The following is a 21935-nucleotide window of genomic DNA, read 5'->3' as shown; positions in this document are numbered from 1 at the left end:
CCTGAGACCGGACGGAGTGCATCTAACGGATATCGGGCTAGATATGTTTTTAACTAATTTGCAGGACGGGGTTGAACAGGCCTTTAATGATGTTGTGTGGGGGTCGGAGTCCTGTGTAGGTCATACACATGATCCTCTGTGGCGGTAGTGTAGAAGGGGGCAAGGTTCGTAACCTCTCATCAGCTTCCTTGCCCAGCGGTCAATGAAGGGTTTCCAGCTGTGAGTCCATTGCGACTTGTACTTGCCTCTCTCTGCTTATTAATAAACTGTGACCGACCTGTTCAACCCATCCATGCTTGTCGGTATAAGGAACGTGCATCTGACTGTAGTGCCCCATGGATTTGATTTAGAAGCGAACTCCATGCAGTGCCTTCCGTCCCACTACTCCCCCCCAGGTGATGCCATAATTAGGACGCCCCACTGACCAACAGGAAGAAAGAGTAAGGGGCGTCCGGCCACACCCTCAGGGGTTAAATTCTGGTGCTGGGGTGGGGGTCTTCCTCTTCCTTCCGGCTGATACCTAGAAGCTTTTGACCCACCCTCCCTCCCTTTTAGATTAGTGGATGTGCGGTGCGACTGTTGTTTTAAATTTATCTAAAAAAATATATATATTTGTTTTGTGCAAATTTATTATTCACGTTATCTTGTTATTATGTAACAGCGGTAGTGTAGAGGGGGGCAAGGTTCGTAACCTCTCATCAGCTTCCTTGCCCAGCGGTCAGTGAAGGGCTTCCAGCTGTGAGTCCATTGCGAATTGTACTTGCCTCTCTCTGCTTATTAATAAACTGTGACCGACCTGTTCAACCCATCCATGCTTGTCGGTGTTTTTGTTATTAGGGGATTGGTGGGAGGAGGGAAGGCACTGCTTACGACACACAGGTCTCTGCAGTCTAGGTTTCCTTGTGCATCTACAATGATTGGCAGATCGGCCGACCTCATAGATTAACCTATGCATGGTTTGCAGTCAACTGCATGTCTACGTTCTCCATCTAGGGGCAAACACACCTTATAGTCTTATGTTTCCTTAGCAATCCACCAATAATTGTGATATTAATTACATGCAATTTTAGGTTACGCGCATATGTTGACTTGCAAGTCAGTGGCTGTTGACTTGCAAGTCAGTGGCTGTACCCTTGAATTTCTGCCATGGATTTGTTGCTGAGGGTCTGCAGTTTATATGGACAAGGATTGGCCTCATGGTCATGTAATAGTTCTAGCAGTCTACATTTCCATGCTACTGATTTCCATAGTAGATTTTTTTTAGCCTCACAGTCGAAAATCCATTTTTCTTAATGCAACTTTGCAGTGATGCTGAAACCCTGTCCACATGCATTAGGTACAAACTTCACACAGATCTGCACAACAAAATCAGCATGAAATCCAACAAGTGTATACATACTCTAGTAGGAAACAAAAAGCTTCTGCCTGCCTTTAGAGCACCACTCCAGTGTTTTATTTTGTTTTTTAAATTTCAGTGCTGGAGCTGTATACCTAATGTAAGTTCCCTTACCCCAGTATTATACTCACCAGCCGCCGTCTTCAACATTCCTGGCGCCGCTCCGATTCCTTGCCACCATCTTGTGACGGCCACTTCTGACTGCTCGAAAGTCATAGGTTAAGTTTCGCTCTGGCCTCGTTCTCACTCTCATAGACTTACATTGAGTTGTGACATCTGATTCATCCAGAAAACACTGGAATGATCCGGCAAGTCACAACCTGCAGAAGACCGACTGAAGTAAAGCCGAGAACAGAAGGAGATGGCGGCTGATAGGTATAAGAGTAGGGGGACCAGTGCAGGGAAGTTTGATTAGTAGCACCACTCCAGCACTGGAAAAACAAACGCTGGAGTAATGCTTTAAAGACGTTGTCCACTATTTGGACAACTTCTTCTCCTGCCCCTCGCCTGGCCTCCATAAAATAATAAAGCCTATACTCACTTCCCGCGCTGCCGTTGATCCCACGTTGTTGGCACTCGCTCTCGCAGGGCTCCCGTGTGGTTGTTGTGACACGTGATGCCGGCACCCAATCAGCACTGGCGTCATTGGCCCCACCTCCTGTCGAATTGAGCATGAAGAGGAAGTCCGAGATCAGCTGCAGCCCGGACTTCCTCTTCATATTCGATTTGTCCGAACACGGGGACAGTGGAGCATGCGCTGAATGGATGCCGGCGTCACAACAGCAGCACCAGCGCCCCGAGACAATAAGTGCCGATACCGTGGGAACTGCGCTGGCGCAGCAGGTAAGTATAGGCTTTATTATTTTATAGGGCCCAAACATTTGAATCAAGAAGCTTCCCTGCCCCTAGTCTTCCAGCTTTCCGAGGTCGGTGCGCTCCTGGTGATTGAATGTTTTGATCAGCGGCACGGTTGAGTTGCTTTCCCAAACTGGGCCCTCTCCCAGTCTGCAAGCAGTTAAAGTTTTGCCGCTATAGGATCAGAGAATTATAGGGACAATGAATCTGGACAGATTTGACTTTTTAGCAAAAAGCTTGCAAGCGCTGCGGTCTTTGCCTGGGAGAACGTCGACCTCTTACTGCAGTGATGGACAGTAACTTGCGCAACAAGCGGGAAACTATAGAATTAAAAAATGTTCTTTTCTTGAGAACTTTTAATAAGAGGTAGATAGCAAATGCTACATAGTTGCTTGTTTTTAGGAGACATCCCAGTTAAATTTGCAAAATCAAACTATTTAATATTTCTGAATTTCACCCTGTTACTTCTTTCCCAGTTTATTGGAATGCAAAGCAGTGTTGAATTGTGGATTCTTTGACATTAATTCCAGCTGAAGAGAACCTTCATGCGTTAAAGAGGATGATGGGGGTATTCTCGTAAGAGCTTTGGTTTGAATTGATCAGTGTGGCGCTACCTTGGAACAATGCCATACAAATGGTGAGTCCATAGGAGAGCTTATTTGCGGCTCTTTGTGAGAAATCAGTAAGACCAGTTATTTGATTTCTAATTATTAGGTTTGAGTCGACATTTAAGCTTTTGTGATTTCCTTACTTCCTCCGCCGCGGGTTTCCTCTGGGTTGATGCCTTAATTGTGTTTTCTAATTTTCGTCTTAAACCTGTTAAACGACATCCATTAATAGCTCTCTCGTCAGTCTCCATATGCACACTACTTACACAACATGCCGCCACTTTGGAAATGGTACAGGCAGGGGAAATGGGACACGGCTTAATAATATATTGCCAGCCTTCTCTTTCAGTACATTCTGTTATGAAAACCTAATAACCAATTGTTCTGAATTATAAGAGAAATAACTTTTATTTTCTTCAAAAATCATACCTCTATTCAAACCTGGAAATTCCGATCTAAATGAAGGGGTCCAGAGATGTGGAATGTTGTATTCATGGTCTCCACAATGTAGTCTTGCCTAGATTGGTGGGTTCAGCCGCTGCACATCTAATGTGGAGCTTAAAGGGGTATTCGCAGGGCTGCCACTAGGAATTTCGGGGTCCCATACTGGCAAAATTTTCAGGGCCCCCTTTAGACTCCACCCAGGCTCCACCCCAGCCCTGCCTCCACTCCTCAAACTGTCCACAGTCCCACTGCTCTCTTGGAAAAACTCCACTTCCCACCAATCACACATTAACAGTTCCCATCACCAGATCACACATATAGCCAGCAGCTTTTGCTTTGGACAAAAGATTTTTTTAAGCCGCCATCACAACACTGTAGACTCTTATGGCCGAGCCCTACTCTACTGTAACCTATTAAATATTTGTTAAAATATGCAATACAATTTAGGTACAGTATATTTTTATTTATTTTTCAATTTTTAAAATGACCAATAATATCACATACAAGGGACAAATACCATCGCACCATGTCCAGACCACATATTACCACCATATGGCGACCTATAATACCACATACAAGGAACAAATACCGCCACACCATGACCAGACCACATATTACCACCACAGAGACAGAATAATAGCACATACAAGGGTCAAATACCACCACACCATGCCCAGACCACATATTACTACCATAGTGACCGAATAATATCACATACAAGGAACAAATACAACCCCACCATGCCCAGACCACATATTACCACCACAAAGTGACCAAATAATAGCATATAAAAGGGACAAATACCACAACACCATGTCCAGACCACATATTACCACCACATAGTGACTGAATACTACAATGCTGATCAGTAATAAAAAAACACAATACCATCACCATAAGTGCCATTATACACAAGAGATCTGTACTTAGTATGCAGTGTATGTGCACAAGTAATACAGTGATCAATGACATTATACACAGGAGCTCTGTATATAGTGTCAGTGTACAGGTAATACAGTGATCAATGACATTATACACAGGAGCTCTGTATATAATGTACAGGTAATACAGTGATCACTGGTGACATTATACACAGGACCTCTGTATATAGTATACAGTATATAGTGTCAGTGTATAGGTAACACACTAACTCACCAGTGATGTATCTAGGTGAAGTCCTTCATCTTTGCTTTTCATCTTTCATCCAGCACAAATCGCCATCACGTCTTCCAGCTAGGGCTCGTCTCTGCAGTAAATAACACAATTACCTAGAGCTCCACTTGCAGAACACATTACTTATTTTTCCCAACTTCTACATTACATCACATGAAGCAAAAAAGGCAACATAGTGTCGCCCTACACAGTAACAGTACCGCCCCCCCATTTAAAACAGTATACTCAAAAAATAAAATAAAGACATCACTGCAGTAATAATATCCCTTAATTAGCCCCTATGGTAATAATATTCCCCATCCTGGCTCCCGTGTGTCTCATTCCTAGCTTCAGACATATCTTACTGCCACATTCTGCCCCCTCCTGTGTCTTACTGCCACATTCTGCCCCAGTGCCTCACATTCTGCCACCTCCTGTGTCTCACTGTCACATTCTGCCCCCTCCTGTGTCTCACTGTCACATTCTGCCCCCATCATGTCTTGCATTCTGCCCCCATGTCTGCATTCTGCCCCCATCATGTACAGCAATCTGCCCCCGTCATGTCCAGCATTCTGCCCCATCATGTCCAGCATTCTGCCCCAATTATGTCTGCAATCTGCCCCATCATGTCCAGCAATCTGCCCCATCATGTCCAGCATTTTGCCATCATGTCCAGCATTCTGCCCCCATTATGTCTGCAATCTGCCCCCATCATGTCCAGCATTCTGCCCCCATCATGTCCAGCATTCTACCCCCATCATGTCCAGCATTCTGCCCCCATCATGTCCAGCAATCTCCCCCATCATGTCCAGCATTCTGCCCCCATCATGTCCAGCATTGTGCCCCCATCATGTCCAGCATTGTGCCCCCATCATGTCTAGCATTCTGCCCCCATCATGTCCAGCATTCTGCCCCATCATGTCCAGCAATCTTCCCCATGATGTCCAGCATTCTGCCCCATCATGTCCAACAATCTGCCCCATCATGTCCAGCAATCTGCCCCCATCATGTCCAGCAATCTGCCCCCATCATGTCCAGCAATCTCCCCCATCATGTCCAGCATTCTGCCCCCATCATGTCCAGCATTGTGCCCCCATCATGTCCAGCATTGTGCCCCCATCATGTCCAGCATTCTGCCCCCATCATGTCCAGCAATCTTCCCCATCATGTCCAGCATTCTGCCCCATCATGTCCAGCAATCTGCCCCCATCATGTCCAGCAATCTGCCCCCATCATGTCCAGCAATCTGCCCCCATCATGTCCAGCAATCTGCCCCCATCATGTCCAGCAATCTTCCCCATCATGTCCAGCATTCTGCCATCATGTCCAGCAATCTGCCCCATCATGTCCAGCACCAACGGCGACGCTCGCGCTCCCTCCACGCTGCTGAAACACGCACTCGCCGGCGACTGAACGTGACGTCAGACGCCGGCGACGGGCGCGCTGCGGCTGACGTCAGCTGCCAGCCTCCGATTGGCTGGCGGATGTTAACTATTGACGTGCGGGCCGACAGGCCCGCACGTCAATAGTGTTCAGCTGCCGCAGCACAGCGCCGCTAAGGGCCCGGTTTAGCGTTTCGGTAGGGGCCCGGTGAGCCCCCTCTGCCCACCGGGCCCCATACGCCAGTCAGGGCAGTAATGCCCTGATGGCAGCCCTTGGTATTCGGGTATTCGCATCTCCAAGATCCTATCCCAATATGTAGTAGGTGTAATAATAATAATATTAGCAAATACCTCCAATTAGAAATGTAGTATAGTTCTTCCGATTCGCTACTTCACTTACCCTATGAGCAGGGCATTGCAGTAGCTTAGGTATGCAAGGGGACGACCATTCAGAAAGTGACAGTTAGTTATTTAATTAGCTCTTAGTGGTCATAACCATGGATAACTAAGCTACTAATGCCCTTCACTTGGAGTAAGCGACATAGCTAATCAGAAGACATATACTACATTTCTAAATGGAGCTATTTGCTAATATTATTATTATTACACCTACTACATATTGGGATAGGATCTTGGAGATGGAAATACCCCTTTAAGTCCCACTCACTCTGAGGCAATGGAGTTAGCCCTTCTATGACCCCCGTGAGCTAATGGGGCCGATAGGGACTAAAACAGCCACAATCGTAGGTGAATGAAAATAATATAAAGTTAAATTTACAATAGTCACCAAACTAAGAAATATAAGAATAGATGATAATTCTGAAGATAGCGGTATACAACATTTTGACCCTGAGTCTTTTTGAAACATCTTTAACAACCTGGGATACATGGTAGGGAAAAATGTCCTCATTGCCAAGAGGCTCCGTTGCGATTCCCCTACAATTTGCATTCACCTATAAGTGTGGCTCTTTTAATACTATTGTTACGTTGGATTAGTCCAGTTCAACCGGCACCAACCCATCCTGCTGAATGCGCACCTTTTCTATTCTCTAGCTCAGGGATCCCCAACCTGTAGCTCGGGAGCCACATGTGGCTCGCGGTCCCATGAATTGTGGCTTGCGACTGTCTGCCAACTTGGTGCGTTAGGTCCAGTTCTAGCAAACAGGTATGTAGAGTACAACTCAAAATAGTGAATTGTGTGAGTAGCCCTGCACAGAAGAGCAGATCTGGATGCACATTTACTGTTCTTAGGGGTTTAGAGATGTTTTAGGTATTGTACGCTGGAGGATGGTACTACCTGTTAGAGGAGGTGCTCAAAGCTGGATGTGACTGTGTGTTGGGAGTATTGGATAGGAGAATACTGAATGGGGGGATTGTGGGAACAACCCCTGGATCTCAGTATACTGTTTTGGAGTGATTTCTGTGGAAAAGCTTTGGTTATCATTATACCTGTAATAGGGGCACTACTTTAAAGGAGGTAGGAGCTGGATGTGGCTCGCGACTTTCTCTCAGTGTTGAATGTGGCTCGCGACCCTTTCTCTAAGCAGAATGTGGCTCTCAAGGTCAGAAAGGTTGGGGACCACTGCTCTAGCTAGTGGGGTCGGTCAGAGGCAGACAGACCATTGGTACAGCAGCACAGGGGTACATGAGGCAGGGAGCCGACTTCTACTCCCAGAGCAGGTGTAAATGTGAATTATGATAGGCTATTGTACCACAAAGGCCCATATATTGTTCTTGTGCAGGGGCCCACTTCTTTATTTGTTCACTACTGAGGCCAGTGCCAATCTGCCCTGTCTTCTGCCTGATGTCTGTCCACTTCTGACATCCACAATATATACTGGAGAACTTAACACCTTAGATGCTATGGTTGCTGATGATGATGGCATTTAAGTGGTTTAATAGGGGGACCCATTGTAATTCACATTAGACCATGTTATGAGATTGCAGGAAACCAATGGGCCCATGGCAGAAGACGCCAATTCATACCTTTGCTTTAGGGCACCAGATTTCTATGTACACCTCTGCCTTGAAGACAGACCATCAATGTGTTGTTTTTTTTTCTGGAAAACTCACTTAACAAATTTCTATAATTAAATGATATGCAACTTTGTGCTATTTTTTTTAACACTTTCAATAAATCAATGTGCAGTCAGTGAATGGGTAAGACTGTACACATCTAAAGTCTCTGACAATAGAGAGTTTCCTAGAATTGTAACTATCCTGTCTATTCAATAATCTATGACCTAAAAGCACAGATCTCTTGTGCTGAGGGTTTGCTGCAATGTATCATTTGGAAGTAAAAAGTATCAGCTGTTTAGTCACAAATGAGTGCCTAGATTGAATACTATTGTATGTAACTCTTTCCTGGGACTTGTCTCAATTTCATCCAGTAAACTGGAGTAAAACACTTTAAAAAGCCTCAAAATTTTGCACAACACGGAGTTGCTAAAAATTGTACAACTTTTCATACTAGTTTCGACCAGCTTAGCCTAAACTGGTATGAAGGGATGGGGCAGAACAGAGCATGGTGATACCAAGTCATCTAATTCATGACAAGCTGTGTCATGCTTTATGCCACAAATATTACCCCCCCCCATCATCAAGACTAGAGTGATCAATGTTGGTCTTGATGATTCAAGGCCTTTCATTTTTTTTAGCCTGTAATATTCTTATTCACTGACCCCAAACAGATATCTGGAAAATAGTAAAGAAATTCTGCGGCAGCTGCATCCCCCTCCTCCTCTTCACCCTGTGTATAATTAATTATTTTGCTCTTCACAGATTTTTTTGGGTGAGTGATGAGGATTTTTGTGCACTAATAGAATAGAATAGATACTTGCAGAAAGGAATAGGAAGCAGCAGGTTGCTTTGGCATTAGAATGATGCATATTCCCCCCTTATACTCTGTAATACAAGGTTTCATATACTGTATTCATTTGCAAGATTTAGGCCAAAAAAGAATCATATCAGATATGTAACTTGGCATAGGAATCAATTTGCGTGTCTCTGTTATTTATATTGTCATTCAAAGCAATTAACTAAATGGAAAATCCAAGCTCCTTTATATTACACATTCCAGAAATACGATAGAGGAGCCTAATATAATGAAGAATCCTTCTCTGCACAAAGTTATTATTCTCCCAGCGAGATTGGATCTGGAGCTGTCAGCCTCAATCACTGCAGCACAAAACCGGGCGGGTATGATGGGATTCTCATCTGTCACACACCAGAATAACGCGACAGCTTTAAAGTGACAGCTGTACCTTGTGACAGTACGTGTCTAAGGTCTCATTATTTAACTTATTCATCGATTGCTGATGCTTTTGCTTTATTGCCTATATTTCTTTTTTACTTTTAGGCCAGGGCCACACTTGCGTTGAATACGGACGAGTGCTATGCGATAAAACATCACATAGCACTTGGACCACTGTTAATGTATGGTGCAGCTCCCATCAGCGTTTTTTTTCCTCGCCCGTATTCTACGTGCAAGAGAAATCGCAGCAGGCTGCGATTGACACCGAGACTCGGTAGAGTCTCGGCTCACTCGCATCCATATGTCTATGGTTGCGAGTGACACAGCGCACATCACATAGATATCATCCAAATGCTGTGCGATATACACTGACCCCGGCAATGGAGGAGATGGAGAAATTAGTTTCTTTGCCTCCTCCGCAGCTGTGCGAGAAGCTCGGAGCACAGTAGCATGACAATCGGCTCCCGCTAGCAGCAGAGCAGTAGCTGAGGGTCATTAGCATATCGCATCCGATGCTCTCGCATCGGATGCCATACGCCAGTCTGACCCAAGCCTTAATGTTTGTGATTTTCTCATGTCTCTGACACCTATTTGCACTCCATGTATAATGGAGCATTGGCGCCCTGTTTCTGATTTGTTTAGCATTGCAATAAGATCACAAATCAGGCATCTTATATAGGGCAGGAGACGGATTTTCAGTTTGCAGAACCTATATTCTTGTGCGAAGCTAATAGGGCACCAATCTAAAATCTGCAAAAGCGTTCTTCCACCTACCATGTACTATTTGTAATACTGGTGGTCTTCCACCGTGTTTTCAATACTAGCCAATGGGATCTGACCTCTATAAAATAAAGAAACTCCCACAATACCAGTGGCCGGGACTGGAAGCCATGGGTGCACCTCTTAAAGTTGTCATATCTAAAACATCAGATTAGGACTCACATATGAAATATTAGTCCAAATAAATCTCCCCCAAAATACATAAGACTATTGTCATATGTTCATGACGATTGTGTACGAGGCTCCATTCACCAATGAAATCAGTGGACACAAGGAGTGCTTTTCTCCCCTCTCCCTATTGAAAACACATGCATATTAGCCGAAGTGTTTGGCCAACAGCTAAAGGACTAATGTAAGGTGTATGGGCATCTTAAAGGGGTTTTCTCTTCTTGCTGTTCAAGAACGTGTAAGAGGAGGAAGCGGTTCATCTGATGCAGTGAGTAACCAGAGACAGAGAAGGGTTAACAGTATTTACTAAACAGTCGTTCACAGCAATACTCCTCACAGGGAGGCAATGAAAAAGGAATTCAAGAACATGCAAAATAAACAGTGAACTTATCAGTTGAAGCTCTGGCAGGGGGAAGGCTGAAATATCTCCCGGCGACGTCGCAAATGGCACACAAAGTCTCTGGCTCTGTTCCGCAGGAAGGAATAGCACTGTCGCCCAACAGTAACGAAGGATTCAGTCCTCTTTGTCTTTAATGCGCTGTAACATGGAAACAATCCTCTGGATGAATGTCCCAAGAATGGCGCCGGGCACGGGTCGCAAGCACATGCACTATCCACAACAGTGTGCTGTCTCTCAGAGTAGTCTCTAGGCTGTGCCAACAATATCCCAGGCGAAACAACAGTATCCAATGGTTTGCTCACAGACAGTAACTCAGTAGCATCAGGGGTAATCTTTAAGTCAGTACAGGGAGGTCTGGAAGCAGGGGAGTCATCAGTAGGAACTGCGGAGAGGGAGTCAACCGTCTCTTGTCGCCTTCCCGCCAAGTCTGCCATGTTCCCGCGCTCAGGCCCCTTTAAGTACTCCGCACCCCCTGCTATCTGACCAGATGGTTTCTCCCTCCCATGGGAAATCTCCCCCGCTAGCAGTGGTGACAGCGCCGATAGTTCCAGCCTTAAAGGGCACCACACACCACTGATTCCATCTTGTCTCATCTTCTTACAAACGCATCACTACCAAATCTTCCAGCTTCCTGATGACTAGGAACAGTGCTCTTCTGGATGATTGAATGACAGTTTGGACCAGCAGCATTGTTGTGCTGCTGGCCCAATCCATGGACTTTCCAGTTCTGCAAGTATAAGATGCATTGTCTCTGTAGCATCGAAGGAGTGTAGTCATTTGGACAGCTTCATAGCAGTCTATTGGCTTGTGCCCCCGCTACTAGACTGCAACCTAGATAGGGACTAATACAAATGTCCATACCAATCGGCCGTGGCTCTCCCAATCCGGGCATGGCAGTTTCATATATTTCTATGAGACTGTCCCGTTCGGATCAGGAGACTCACAGAAAGTTCATGCATTGTGGTCCAAGATCCGATCGAAATCCACCAACATCTCCATGAGCCCTAAGGAGCAGTAAGCAATAAAGTGAAAAAGCTCTCTCTTATTGAGAATGGAGAAGATTTTTAAAAACAAATACATTGCAAAGTCGCTTGTTTTTTTTTTACAAGCACCTTTCAATTTTACCAATTAAACAAGTTGTCCCATTTCAGAAAAGTTTTACTTAAAAGCTCTATTAAAAAAAAAATTGTGCTTTACTTACCCTTCCAGTCTCCGCCATACCAAAATTGCTCAATGGTATTGGTATCGGTATTAACTATTATTTTGAATCCAATAGCCATAGGCTAAAAAAATCCCATTTTAACCAATCCAAAATAAACATACATTTTTAATTTAACAATTACATTTAACTAAGTTTTAATTGTTAAATTAAATATACGAGTAATTAGTGCAAATCATATGTTCTGGTGCACATTAAAATTACACTCTGCTCCTTATTGGTCCCATCTGTTTAAATGTATCGGAAGCAGTCAAATTGCTTCACTAGTTGAGTCATTCAATTGAAATAGACAGTACGTGTAGGTAGATCTACCTATTTGTAGCTTAATAAGTGTGTCGCTCTAATATTTTATAACTAGCATAAAGAAAAAGGATTGCAGTCCATTATAACCATCGGGGATTGTTTCACATTTTTTGGAACGTCTAATGAGAAGAGGAACAAAGCGCTATTAAAATAAAGAGCCTTCCCAACATGTTTCACCCTTATAGGCTTCATCAGGACAATGAGGCAAATGCAAATCAAAATAGCCGAACAAACTATTTATAACCTCCAATTTAAACAGCAGACAAAAAGGCAGCAACACTTACCTGCCCAGATCTTAGATCTGCCCAGATCTGCACTACAGGGTGCAGCCAGCCGATAAAGCAAGATGTTAGCAACACAGGTGCAAAATACCAGATCAATCAGCCACTCTCCACCTACCCTTTCCTGGAGGGGGTGACTGCCCAATATACAATTGCACAATAAAGGCCCGCATAGGGCGTTGTTCACACAAGGGTACTGCATAGTCTCTGGTTCACAGCCTATTAGTCACTCCCCTACTTTTCGATTAGGCGGGCTGGCCAGCACACTCTCAATGCATCACAGTGTGAACACCCCTCATGCGAGACCAGACGTGTTTGGGCTTGGCTGCACCCCGAAAAATATAGTGTAAAAAATACAAAAATAGTGAGGTTTTAGTTGATATTTTGGCCAAAATACGTGAGCTCGTAACCCGCGCCAAGGGTTCCCACGCTTACGAGTCCCTACACTAAACTAGTTAGCAAAGCCACTAAAGAAGACTCAGAGTCTCCAAAAATTCAATTTAAACAGCAGACAAAAAGGCAGCAACACTTATCTGCCCAGATCTTAAAACAAATGCACTACATATTTATAACCTCCCCATCTGACATCAAAGTAGTCTCATCAATATGATTCCCAGTCTAAAGCTATTTCTGAGCTTTCATAGTGCTGAGCCAATGTGCACCTATCAGAGTGGAGTCCCAGATATACATCCATGTCACGTGTATGTTTACTAACCTATCCGCATGGTTTATTGTATGTAGCCGCTGCTATCTTTGTCCATGGTGCACAACATAATCAAGAAGTTTATGACCCATGGCACTGTAGCTAATCTCCGTGGATGGCAGAGAAAAATTGATGAAAGGTTTCAACGCAGGATAGTCTGAATGGTGGATAAGCAGCTCCAATCAAGTTGTAAGGAAATTCAAGCTGTCCTGCAGGCTCCGGGTGCATCAGTGTCAGCTCAAACTATCAATATTTGAATGAAATGAAACGCTATGGCAGGGGACCCAGGAGGACCCTACTGCTGACAAAGACATAAAAAAGCTAGACTGCAGTTTGCCACAATGTACATGAGTAGGCCAAAATCCTTCTGGGAAAGCATCTTATGGACAGATGAGACCAAGATAGAGCTTTTTGTAAAGCCCATATTTCTACTGTTTACCAAAAATAGAGTAAGGCCAACAAAGAAAAGAACAAAGTACCTACAGTCAAATATGGTGGAGGTTCAAAAATGTTTTGAGGTTATTTTTGCTGCCTTTGGCACTGGGTGCCTTGACTGTATGCAAGGCATCATGAAATCTGAAGATTACCAACAGATTTTGGGTTGCAATGTAGTGCCCATTGTCAGAAAGCTGGGTTTGCCTCCTAGGTCATGGGTTTTCCAGCAGAACAATGACCTCAAACAAACTTCAAGAAGCACCCAGAAATGGCTGGAAACAAAGCTTTGGAGAGTTCTGAAGTGGTCAGCAATGAGTCCGGATCTAAATCCAATTGAACACCGTGGAGATATCTTAAAATTGCTGTTGGAAGAAGGCGCCTTCAAATATGAGAGACCTGGAGCAGTTTGCAAAAGAGAAGTGGTCCCAAATTCCAGTTGAGAGGTGTAAGAAGCTTGTGGATGATTATAGTAAGCGATTGACTGCAGTTATTTATTCCAAAGGGTGTGCAACCAAATGTCAAGTTGATGATGCCAACAATTTTGTCCAGCACATTTTTGGGATTTTGCGTGAAATGATGCCCAATTTGCCTTTTTTACTCTGTTTTTTTGTGTTCTACCTATATACACAAAGTAAATAAACATGTATAACAAAACGGGTAATTGCAGTAATTTTCTGGGAGAAATATTTCATTTTTTGGATCAATTTCCAGGGTGCCAATACTTTCGGCAATGACTTTAGCATGTAAGTACAGTTTAATCCCCAATAACTAATCAGGTCCTGCTTCTTCAAATACATGAGAAATTGAATGTCAATACCCTTTGCTGTGGTTTCTTAACCCCTTCATGACCCAGCCTATTTTGAACTTAATGACCTGGCCATTTTTTGCAATTCTGACCAGTGTCCCTTTATGAGGTACCGTATATACTCGAATATAAGTCGAGATTTTCAGCCCAAAAAATTGGGCTGAAAGTCCCCCTCTCGACTTATATTCGAGTCATATACAAAGGGGTCGGGGGGGCGGATGTGTCAGGTCATACTTACCCGTCCTGATGCTGTCTTGAGCCCCCAGCTTCTCCGCGCTCTCTCTTCCTGCCTTCAGCGGTCATGTGGTACCGCTCATTAAAACTCATGAATATGCGCATATTGATGAGTTTTAATGAGCGGCACCACGTGACCGCTGAAGGCAGGAAGAGAGAGCGCGGAGAAGCTGGGGGCTCAAGACAGCGTCAGGACGGGTAAGTACAGCGATACTCACCTGTCCTGCGTCCATGGCTGCTTGCTGCTGTCTGTCATCGGTCAGTGACTTCAGACAGCAGAGGGCGCGGTGACGTGGTTAGTGCGCGCCGCGCCCCCTGCAGTCTGAACGTCACTGACTGATGACGTGCAGATAGCGGTGAGCAGCCATGGACGCAGGACAGGTGAGAATCTGACACCCAGCGACGGAGAGGTGAGTATGTCATTTTTTTTATTTTTACATGCAGCAGCAGCGGCATGGGGGCAGCACATGGGGGAATAATCTAAGGAGCTTCTTATGGGGGCAGCATATGGGGGGAACAATATGGAGCTTCTTATGGGGGCAGCATATGGGGGAACAATATGGAGCTTCTTATGGGGGCAGCATATGGGGGAACAATATGGAGCTTCTTATGGGGGGGCAGCATATGGGGGAATAATCTGGAGCTTCTTATGGGGGGCAGCACATGGGGGAATAATCTAAGGAGCTTCTTGTGGGAGCAGCATATGGGGGAATAATCTGGAGTTTCTTGTGGGGGGGCAGCATATGGGGGAACAATCTATGGAGCTTCTTATGGGAGCAGCATATGGGGGAATAATCTATGGAGTTTCTTCTGAGGACACCATATGGGGGAATAATCTATGGAGCATTTCCCACCCTAGACTTATACTCGAGTCAATAAGTTCTCCCAGTTTTTTGTGGCAAAATTAGGGGGGTCGACTTATACTCGGATCGACTTATACTCGAGTATATACGGTAATAACTCTGGAACGCTTCAACGCATCCCAGTGATTCTGAGATTGCTTTTTCGTGACATATTGGGCTTCATGTTAGTGGTAAATTTAGGTCGATAATTTTTGCTTTCATTTGTGAAAAAATCAGAAATTTGGCGAAAATTTTGAAAATTTCGCAATTTTTAAATTTTGAATTGTTATTCTGTTAAACCAGAGAGTTATTTGAAACAAAATAGTTACTAAATAAGATTTCCCACATGTCTACTTTACATCAGCACAATTTTTGAAACAAATTTTTTTTTTGTTAGGACGTTATAGGGGTTAAAAGTTGACCAGCGATTTCTCATTTTTACAACAAAATTTATAAAACCATTTTTTTTAGGGACCACCTCACATTTGAAGTCACTTTGAGGGGTCTATATGGCAGAAAATACCCAAAAGTGACACCATTCTAAAAACTGCACCCCTCAAGCTACTCAAAACTACATTCTAGAAGATTATTAACCCTTCAGGTGCTTCACAGGAACTAAAGCAACGTGGAAAGAAAAAATGGACATTTTAATTTTTCCAACACAACTTTTATTTTAGCATCATTTTTTTCATTTTCACATGGGCAACAGGATAAAATGGATCTTAAAATTTGTTGGGCAATTTCTCCTGAGTACACCGATACCTCATATGTGGTCATAAACCACTGTTTGGGCGCACGGCAGGGATCAGAAGGGAAGGAGCACATTTGACTTTTTGAATGGAAAATATGCTGGAATATTTAGCGCTTGCCATTTCGCGTTTGGAGAGTCCCTGTGTGCCTAAACACTGGAGCTTCCCCACAAGTGACCCCATTTTGGAAACTAGACCCCCCCAAGGAACTTATCTAGATGCATAGTGATCACTTTGAACCCCCAGGTGCTTCACAAATTGATCCGTAAAAAAAAAGTACTTTTTTTCAAAAAAAATTATCTTTTAGCCTCAGTTTTTTCATTTTCACATGGGCATCAGGATAAAATGGATCCTAAAATTTGTTGGGCAATTTCTCCTGAGCACACCAATACCTCATATGTGGTCACAAACCACTGTTTGGGTGCACGGCAGGGCCCGGAAGGGAAGGAGCACCATTTGACTTTTTGAATGGAAAATTAGCTCCAATCATTAGCGGACACCATGTCGCGTTTGGAGAGCTCCTGTGTGCCTAAACATTGGAGCTCCCCCACAAGTGACCTCATTTTGGAAACTAGACCCCATCTTATCTGGATGTGTAGTGAGCACTTTGAACCCCCAAGTGCTTCACAAAAGTTTATAACGTAGAGCAGTGAAAATAAAAAATCATTTTTTTTCCTCAAAAATGATTTTTTAGCACGCTATTTTTTATTTTTACAAGGGTAACAGGAGAAATTGGACCACAAAAATTGTTGTCCAGTTTGTCCTGAGTACGCTGGTACCCCATATGTGAGGGGGAACCACTGTTTGGGTGCACGGCAGGGCTCAGAAGGGAAGGAGCACCATTTGACTTTTTGAAATGAAAATTAGCTCCAATCGTTAACGGACACCATGTCGTGTTTGGAGATCCCCTGTGTGCCTAAACTTTGGAGCTCCCCCACAAGTGACACCATTTTGGAAACTAGACCTCATAAGGAACTTGCCTAGATGTGTGGTGAGCACCTTGAACCCCCAAGTGCTTCACAGAAGATTATAACGCAGAGCCGTGAAAATAAAAAATCATTTTTTTTCCTCAAAAAATCATTTTTTAGCTCGCAATTTTTTATTTTCACAAGGGTAACAGGAGAAATTGAACCCCAAAAGTTGTTGTCCAGTTTATGCTGAGTACGCTGGTACCCCATATGTGGGGAGGAACCATTGTTTGGGCACACATCAGGGCTCGGAATGGAAGTAGTGACGTTTTGAAATGCAGACTTTGATGGAATAGTCTGCGGTCGTCATTATGTTTGCAGAGCCCCTGATGTGCCTAAACAGTGGAAACCCCCCACAAATGACCCCATTTTGGAAAATAGACCTTCCAAGGAACTTATGTAGATGTGTTGTGAGCACTTTGAACCCCCAAGTGCTTCACAGAAGTTTATAATGCAGAGACGTGAAAATGAAAAAATCATTTTTTTTCCTCAAAAATAATTTTTAGCCCCCAATTTTTTATTTTCCCAAGGGTAACAGGAGAAATTAGTCCCCAAAAGTTGTTGTGCAATTTTTCCTGCATACGCTGATACCCCATATGTTGGGGCAAACCACTGTTTGGGCACACGTCGGGGCTTGGAAGGGAGGGAGCACCGTTTGACTTTTTGAACGCAAAATTGGCTGGAATCAATGGTTGCACCATGTCGTGTTTGGAGACCCCCTAATGTGCCTAAACAGTGGAAATCCATCAATTCTAACTTCAACATTAACCCTAACACACCCCTAACCACAGCCCTAACCCCAACACATCCCTAACCCTAATCCCAACCCTAACCATAACCCTAACCACAAGCCTAACCCTAATTCCAACCTTAACCCTAATTCCAACCCTAACCCTAATTCTAACCCTAATTCCAACCCTAACCCTCTTTCCAACCCTAACCCTCTTTCCAACCCTAACCCTCTCTCCAACCTTAACCCTAATGGAAAAATAAAAATATTTTCTTTATTTTATTAGTTGTGCCTACCTTTGGGGGGTTTATTTACTTTTTATTTCATTTTGATCACTGTGAGAGTGATCAAAATGAAAGAATGGAATCTGAAGCCGGCAGATTCGGGCGGGCGCACTGCGCGTGCGCCCGTCATTTTCCAAGATGGCGGCGCCCACGATCCGGACCCGCGGGACACCGGGAGCGACAGGGGGACTCAAGAGGTACCAGGCGTGGTGAGGGGGGATCGTAAGGTGGCGGTGAGCGGAGGGAATGGGAGGGGGGGCAGATGATGACAGCGGCAGCAGATCGCCGCTGTCATTCAGTGGCGGGGGGCGATCGCCGGTGGGGGGGGGTCGGATCGGGGTCTCCAGCCATGTCCGATGCTACAGCAGCATTGGCCATGGCTGGATTGTAATATTTCATCAATTTTCATTGATTAAATATTACTATCGCTCTGATTGGCTGTTTCACTTTTACCAGCCAATCAGAGCGATCGTAGCCACGTGGGGGCAAAGCCATGCCCCCTGTGGTGAATTACAAAGCCCCCTGTATCTGCGGGTCAGGTGACCTTTCATTGACCCCGGTCAGCCGACCCGCAGGGGGGCTTTGAAGTCATGACACAGGGTATGCGTCATGGGTCGGATTGGCACCGACTTTCATGACGCATACGCTGTGTCACAAGTCGGGAAGGGGTTAAAGACTAGACAAAGGGAAATTGTCACTCAAATCATGCTGGCCAAACCACGGGCAGCATGAATTGGAGCCTGATTGCAGCTAAGTATGCTTTTCTTCTGAAACACTGGATAATTTCATAGAATGTATATTTTGAAGAGCTGACTGGCAACCATAGGGAGAGACGTGAGTTGTCTGGTGTGGTCTTCTACTGGATTCTCCCTGCAACGTTTCAATTGTTTGACAGGTTTCTCACATGCGTGTACATAAGGAGAGCATGCCAATCAACTGGAGAGGTATGGGAGAAGCCGGCTCTTCCAACTTTGTCTTCTCTGAAACGTTTCAGAGAAAAACACATCTCGTGCAATCGTGCTGCAGGCTCTGATTGATGCTGCCCGTGATTTGGACAGAATGAATCGAAGGACAGGCTCCCTTTAATAATTTCCTGTGTATTTTCTTATTCCAGTGATGTTTGGTAGTAACATGAAAACACCCATCATAAGTGATGCTCCTGTAGTGCAGTCAGATTTGTGATACTGAGATGTGACTCCTTTATTGATGCTTGCACCAAGCTTCATTCCCTGGAAGGTGATCATGCATCTCGGTACAGATTATAACTTTCGTTCTGAGTCTCATCCTTTGACAGTTACACTGCATGCAGATAATGCACAGGAAATAGGACGTGTGAGATCAGTAAATACAGAATTCAGGTAGGAAACAGCATTGTATTGCAGTATAAATCCAATTCTCTGATTGCATACCGTAAGAAATCACATATTCACTTTAGTAAAAATACTCAGACAAAGAAAATAAATCTTTGCTTTCGGCTCTGCATCAGCAGCTCTTCTGCAGGCTGGCGGGACGTAAGGGAGCCAGCATAGCCCCCTATTGACTTATCCATCGTTTTTAGGCAATGACCTGAACACAATTGGCAGGTGTATAGCTACAGAGAGTGCAGAAGTTGCATTAGGTATTGTCCTGTTTGCATTGGGTTGGGGCCAATGAGCATTAAGAAGGTACACCTTTTCGCACTGTCAATCAAACACAGTAAGCCCACCTCCCAACAGATTACTTACAATTTATGTCAAAACTTAAGTATTGAGAAAAGTAGAAGAGCAAGCGGTCAGCACGTCAGTTTGAGTATGCAGATCACATATGAGTCGTCATGTTACATCCACTGACACAGTTAAATGGAGCCTAACAGTGGGAATATTACACATTGTAAGGATTCCCAATGTTAGACCCACTTGCTAAATTTAAAACTGTGCCGGAAAACCTTTTTAACTGCTAGAAATTGCGTAAACCGAATAAATACAGTATAGAGTTTTGGGGTTTTTTTCAAAAATGACACCTGCCATTATAAGTTTGAAATCTGGTTCTGTAACTGCTCATATCTTGGGTGGTCTCATTTGATGTCTGTATTTCCCATTCATTCTATGACTCACTCATCAGTCTCTACCTGTCAAAGCAGCCATGCTCCGATCCTTTTTCCCTTTACTCTTAGGCGAGCTGCAGATGAGCGTATGAAAAATCGTACAAACTTCATCCAGAAAACTCAGACAATTTTTAACTAATTTTCATCCATGTGCCATCTGTGTGTCTCTTTTTTTTACGTCCATGAGACAGCCATGTGCGATGCATTTTCACATCTACATTAAAAGTGTACATGATCAAATGCAGAGTTCTAGGTCTATAATAGAAATGTATCCATAAAACTACCACTGTGCTTCGGGCGGCCTGCGGGCAGGTCTTTGGTTTCTCTGGCTTAGAGCAGGAAGATAAGCCTCTGCCTACAGTCCCACCCTGGAGCATGAGAATATCATTAGCTGAAAATATTTTACACTGATTACACAAGAACCACAAGACAGATTTCCTCACCTCCGATATCATTTTAATCAATGCAACAACACCAACATGACAATGCCTGTAATTTACTTACCAAAATACTGCTGACAGGTTCACTTTAAGTGTGTTAACCTATTGATAAAACAGAACATTTTTGGAACGTGTTGCTCCAGTTGCCTCGGCAGGAGTTGACTCTGAGCGTCTCGTCATAATGAAAATCTTGTAGAAGGTAATCATTGCCAACATAAATGAATATTCCGTTGAACAGAGCTTCCACCCACACAGCGCAGTCTAAATAAAGGATTGACTCTGTGCTTTCAAGGGTACAGAAAATTAGCAATGATCCTGAGCAGAGCCAGTCTCCTAGGACTGTATTATTCTAGAATACGGTTACTCTGGATGTACAGTCTTCCGACAATAATATGTCGTTGCCCAGATACATTGCTTCTCATTAAATGCGAGAAGCCTGGCGGTGGGACAGTTTACAGCAGTACAGTCACACAAATAATATCATGTCTAAGAATAGAATCAGTTTAATTAATGACGCAAATTAAGCAAAGCCCCTGGCAACGAAGTTTCACAAATCAAAGGAATTATTTATATCTCTGCATAAAACGTACACTCTGTATCCATTCTTAGAATAACTGGCATAATTTTCATTTCTAAGCAACATATGAGCAAATAAATACTAAAAAAAAAATATAAAAATAACGTAAATGAGTAATTACCGTAATTGGAAATGTTACTGAAAAGTTCTGTTTTCAGTTGCACTTCTTTTATAGTGGTTCTTATGCAAAATCCAAACAAAACTTTTCCTACCCAGTCAACCCATACATTAGAAATGCCAACACACCCTGTTCCACTTTGGAGATCTCAGTTGGACATCTATAGGGTAATGATGACCATAGTCGGACTATTGGGCAAGCTTGGCTTGGCTGGCAGCTGTCTCCATCAAATCTACTAAATGGATGCCTGTTTGGACAAGTAATTTGTTATGTGAAAGCAGGGATAAGTAATTGATTATCAAAATGTAAAGTGGTATTTTATGTTCACTTATATACTATCAAAGCTGGATGAGAAATATGGATTTTGGCTGCAAAATCTTTGTTGAACCATCAAATTCTTGTAAATTTAGGAGACTATGGCAGCATGCATAATGGACTGTCACCGGGTTACTGCATCAGTGTGGAGCCATAAGACCGCAGCGTCTGATTGTTCCTGCTCCGGCGCTGAGAAGAAGCACTTCTCCTTCATTTTAAATGTGTTTATTCCTTCTAGCAGAACAGGGGTTAATCGGCCATGGCCGTGTTTGAATTCCCTGTGCACACAGCTGAGCTCGGTTAGCCACTCTTTGTCCATTTATACTCTGGGCTCTAAAACAAATCCTTGTCAGAGCTAGAAGAGCTTTATTGCTGCATGGCTAACGGAGGGAGAGGAGTGCTTATGAGAAG

General features: G+C 43.8%; 1 protein-coding gene and 1 long non-coding RNA gene across 4 annotated transcripts in view; one reads left to right on the top strand and one right to left on the bottom strand.

Annotated features, from left to right (window-relative positions):
• The window catches only part of LOC141058020 (uncharacterized), a 224808-nt gene that overhangs the window by 105751 nt on the left and 97122 nt on the right, over positions 1 to 21935 (top strand). The window lies entirely within an intron of this gene.
• LOC141058016 (deubiquitinase DESI2-like) overlaps positions 1 to 21935 on the bottom strand; it is a 135809-nt gene that overhangs the window by 82088 nt on the left and 31786 nt on the right. Inside the window, exon 1 of one of the 2 annotated variants that reach the window (XM_073554150.1) lies at positions 4459 to 6190. The exons of the other annotated variant lie outside the window; for it this stretch is intronic. Coding sequence (XP_073410251.1) covers positions 4459 to 4500 — 42 coding nt within the window. The 5' untranslated portion in view covers positions 4501 to 6190. Of the gene's footprint in view, positions 1 to 4458; positions 6191 to 21935 lie in introns of those variants that run through there. 2 annotated transcript variants of the gene reach the window in all.

The sequence above is a fragment of the Dendrobates tinctorius genome, unplaced genomic scaffold (genome assembly GCF_039654945.1).
Source record: "Dendrobates tinctorius isolate UK_male_01 unplaced genomic scaffold, ASM3965494v1 ptg000208l, whole genome shotgun sequence".
Lineage (NCBI taxonomy): Eukaryota > Metazoa > Chordata > Amphibia > Anura > Dendrobatidae > Dendrobates > Dendrobates tinctorius.
This window is presented reverse-complemented; position numbering and strand designations above follow the sequence as displayed.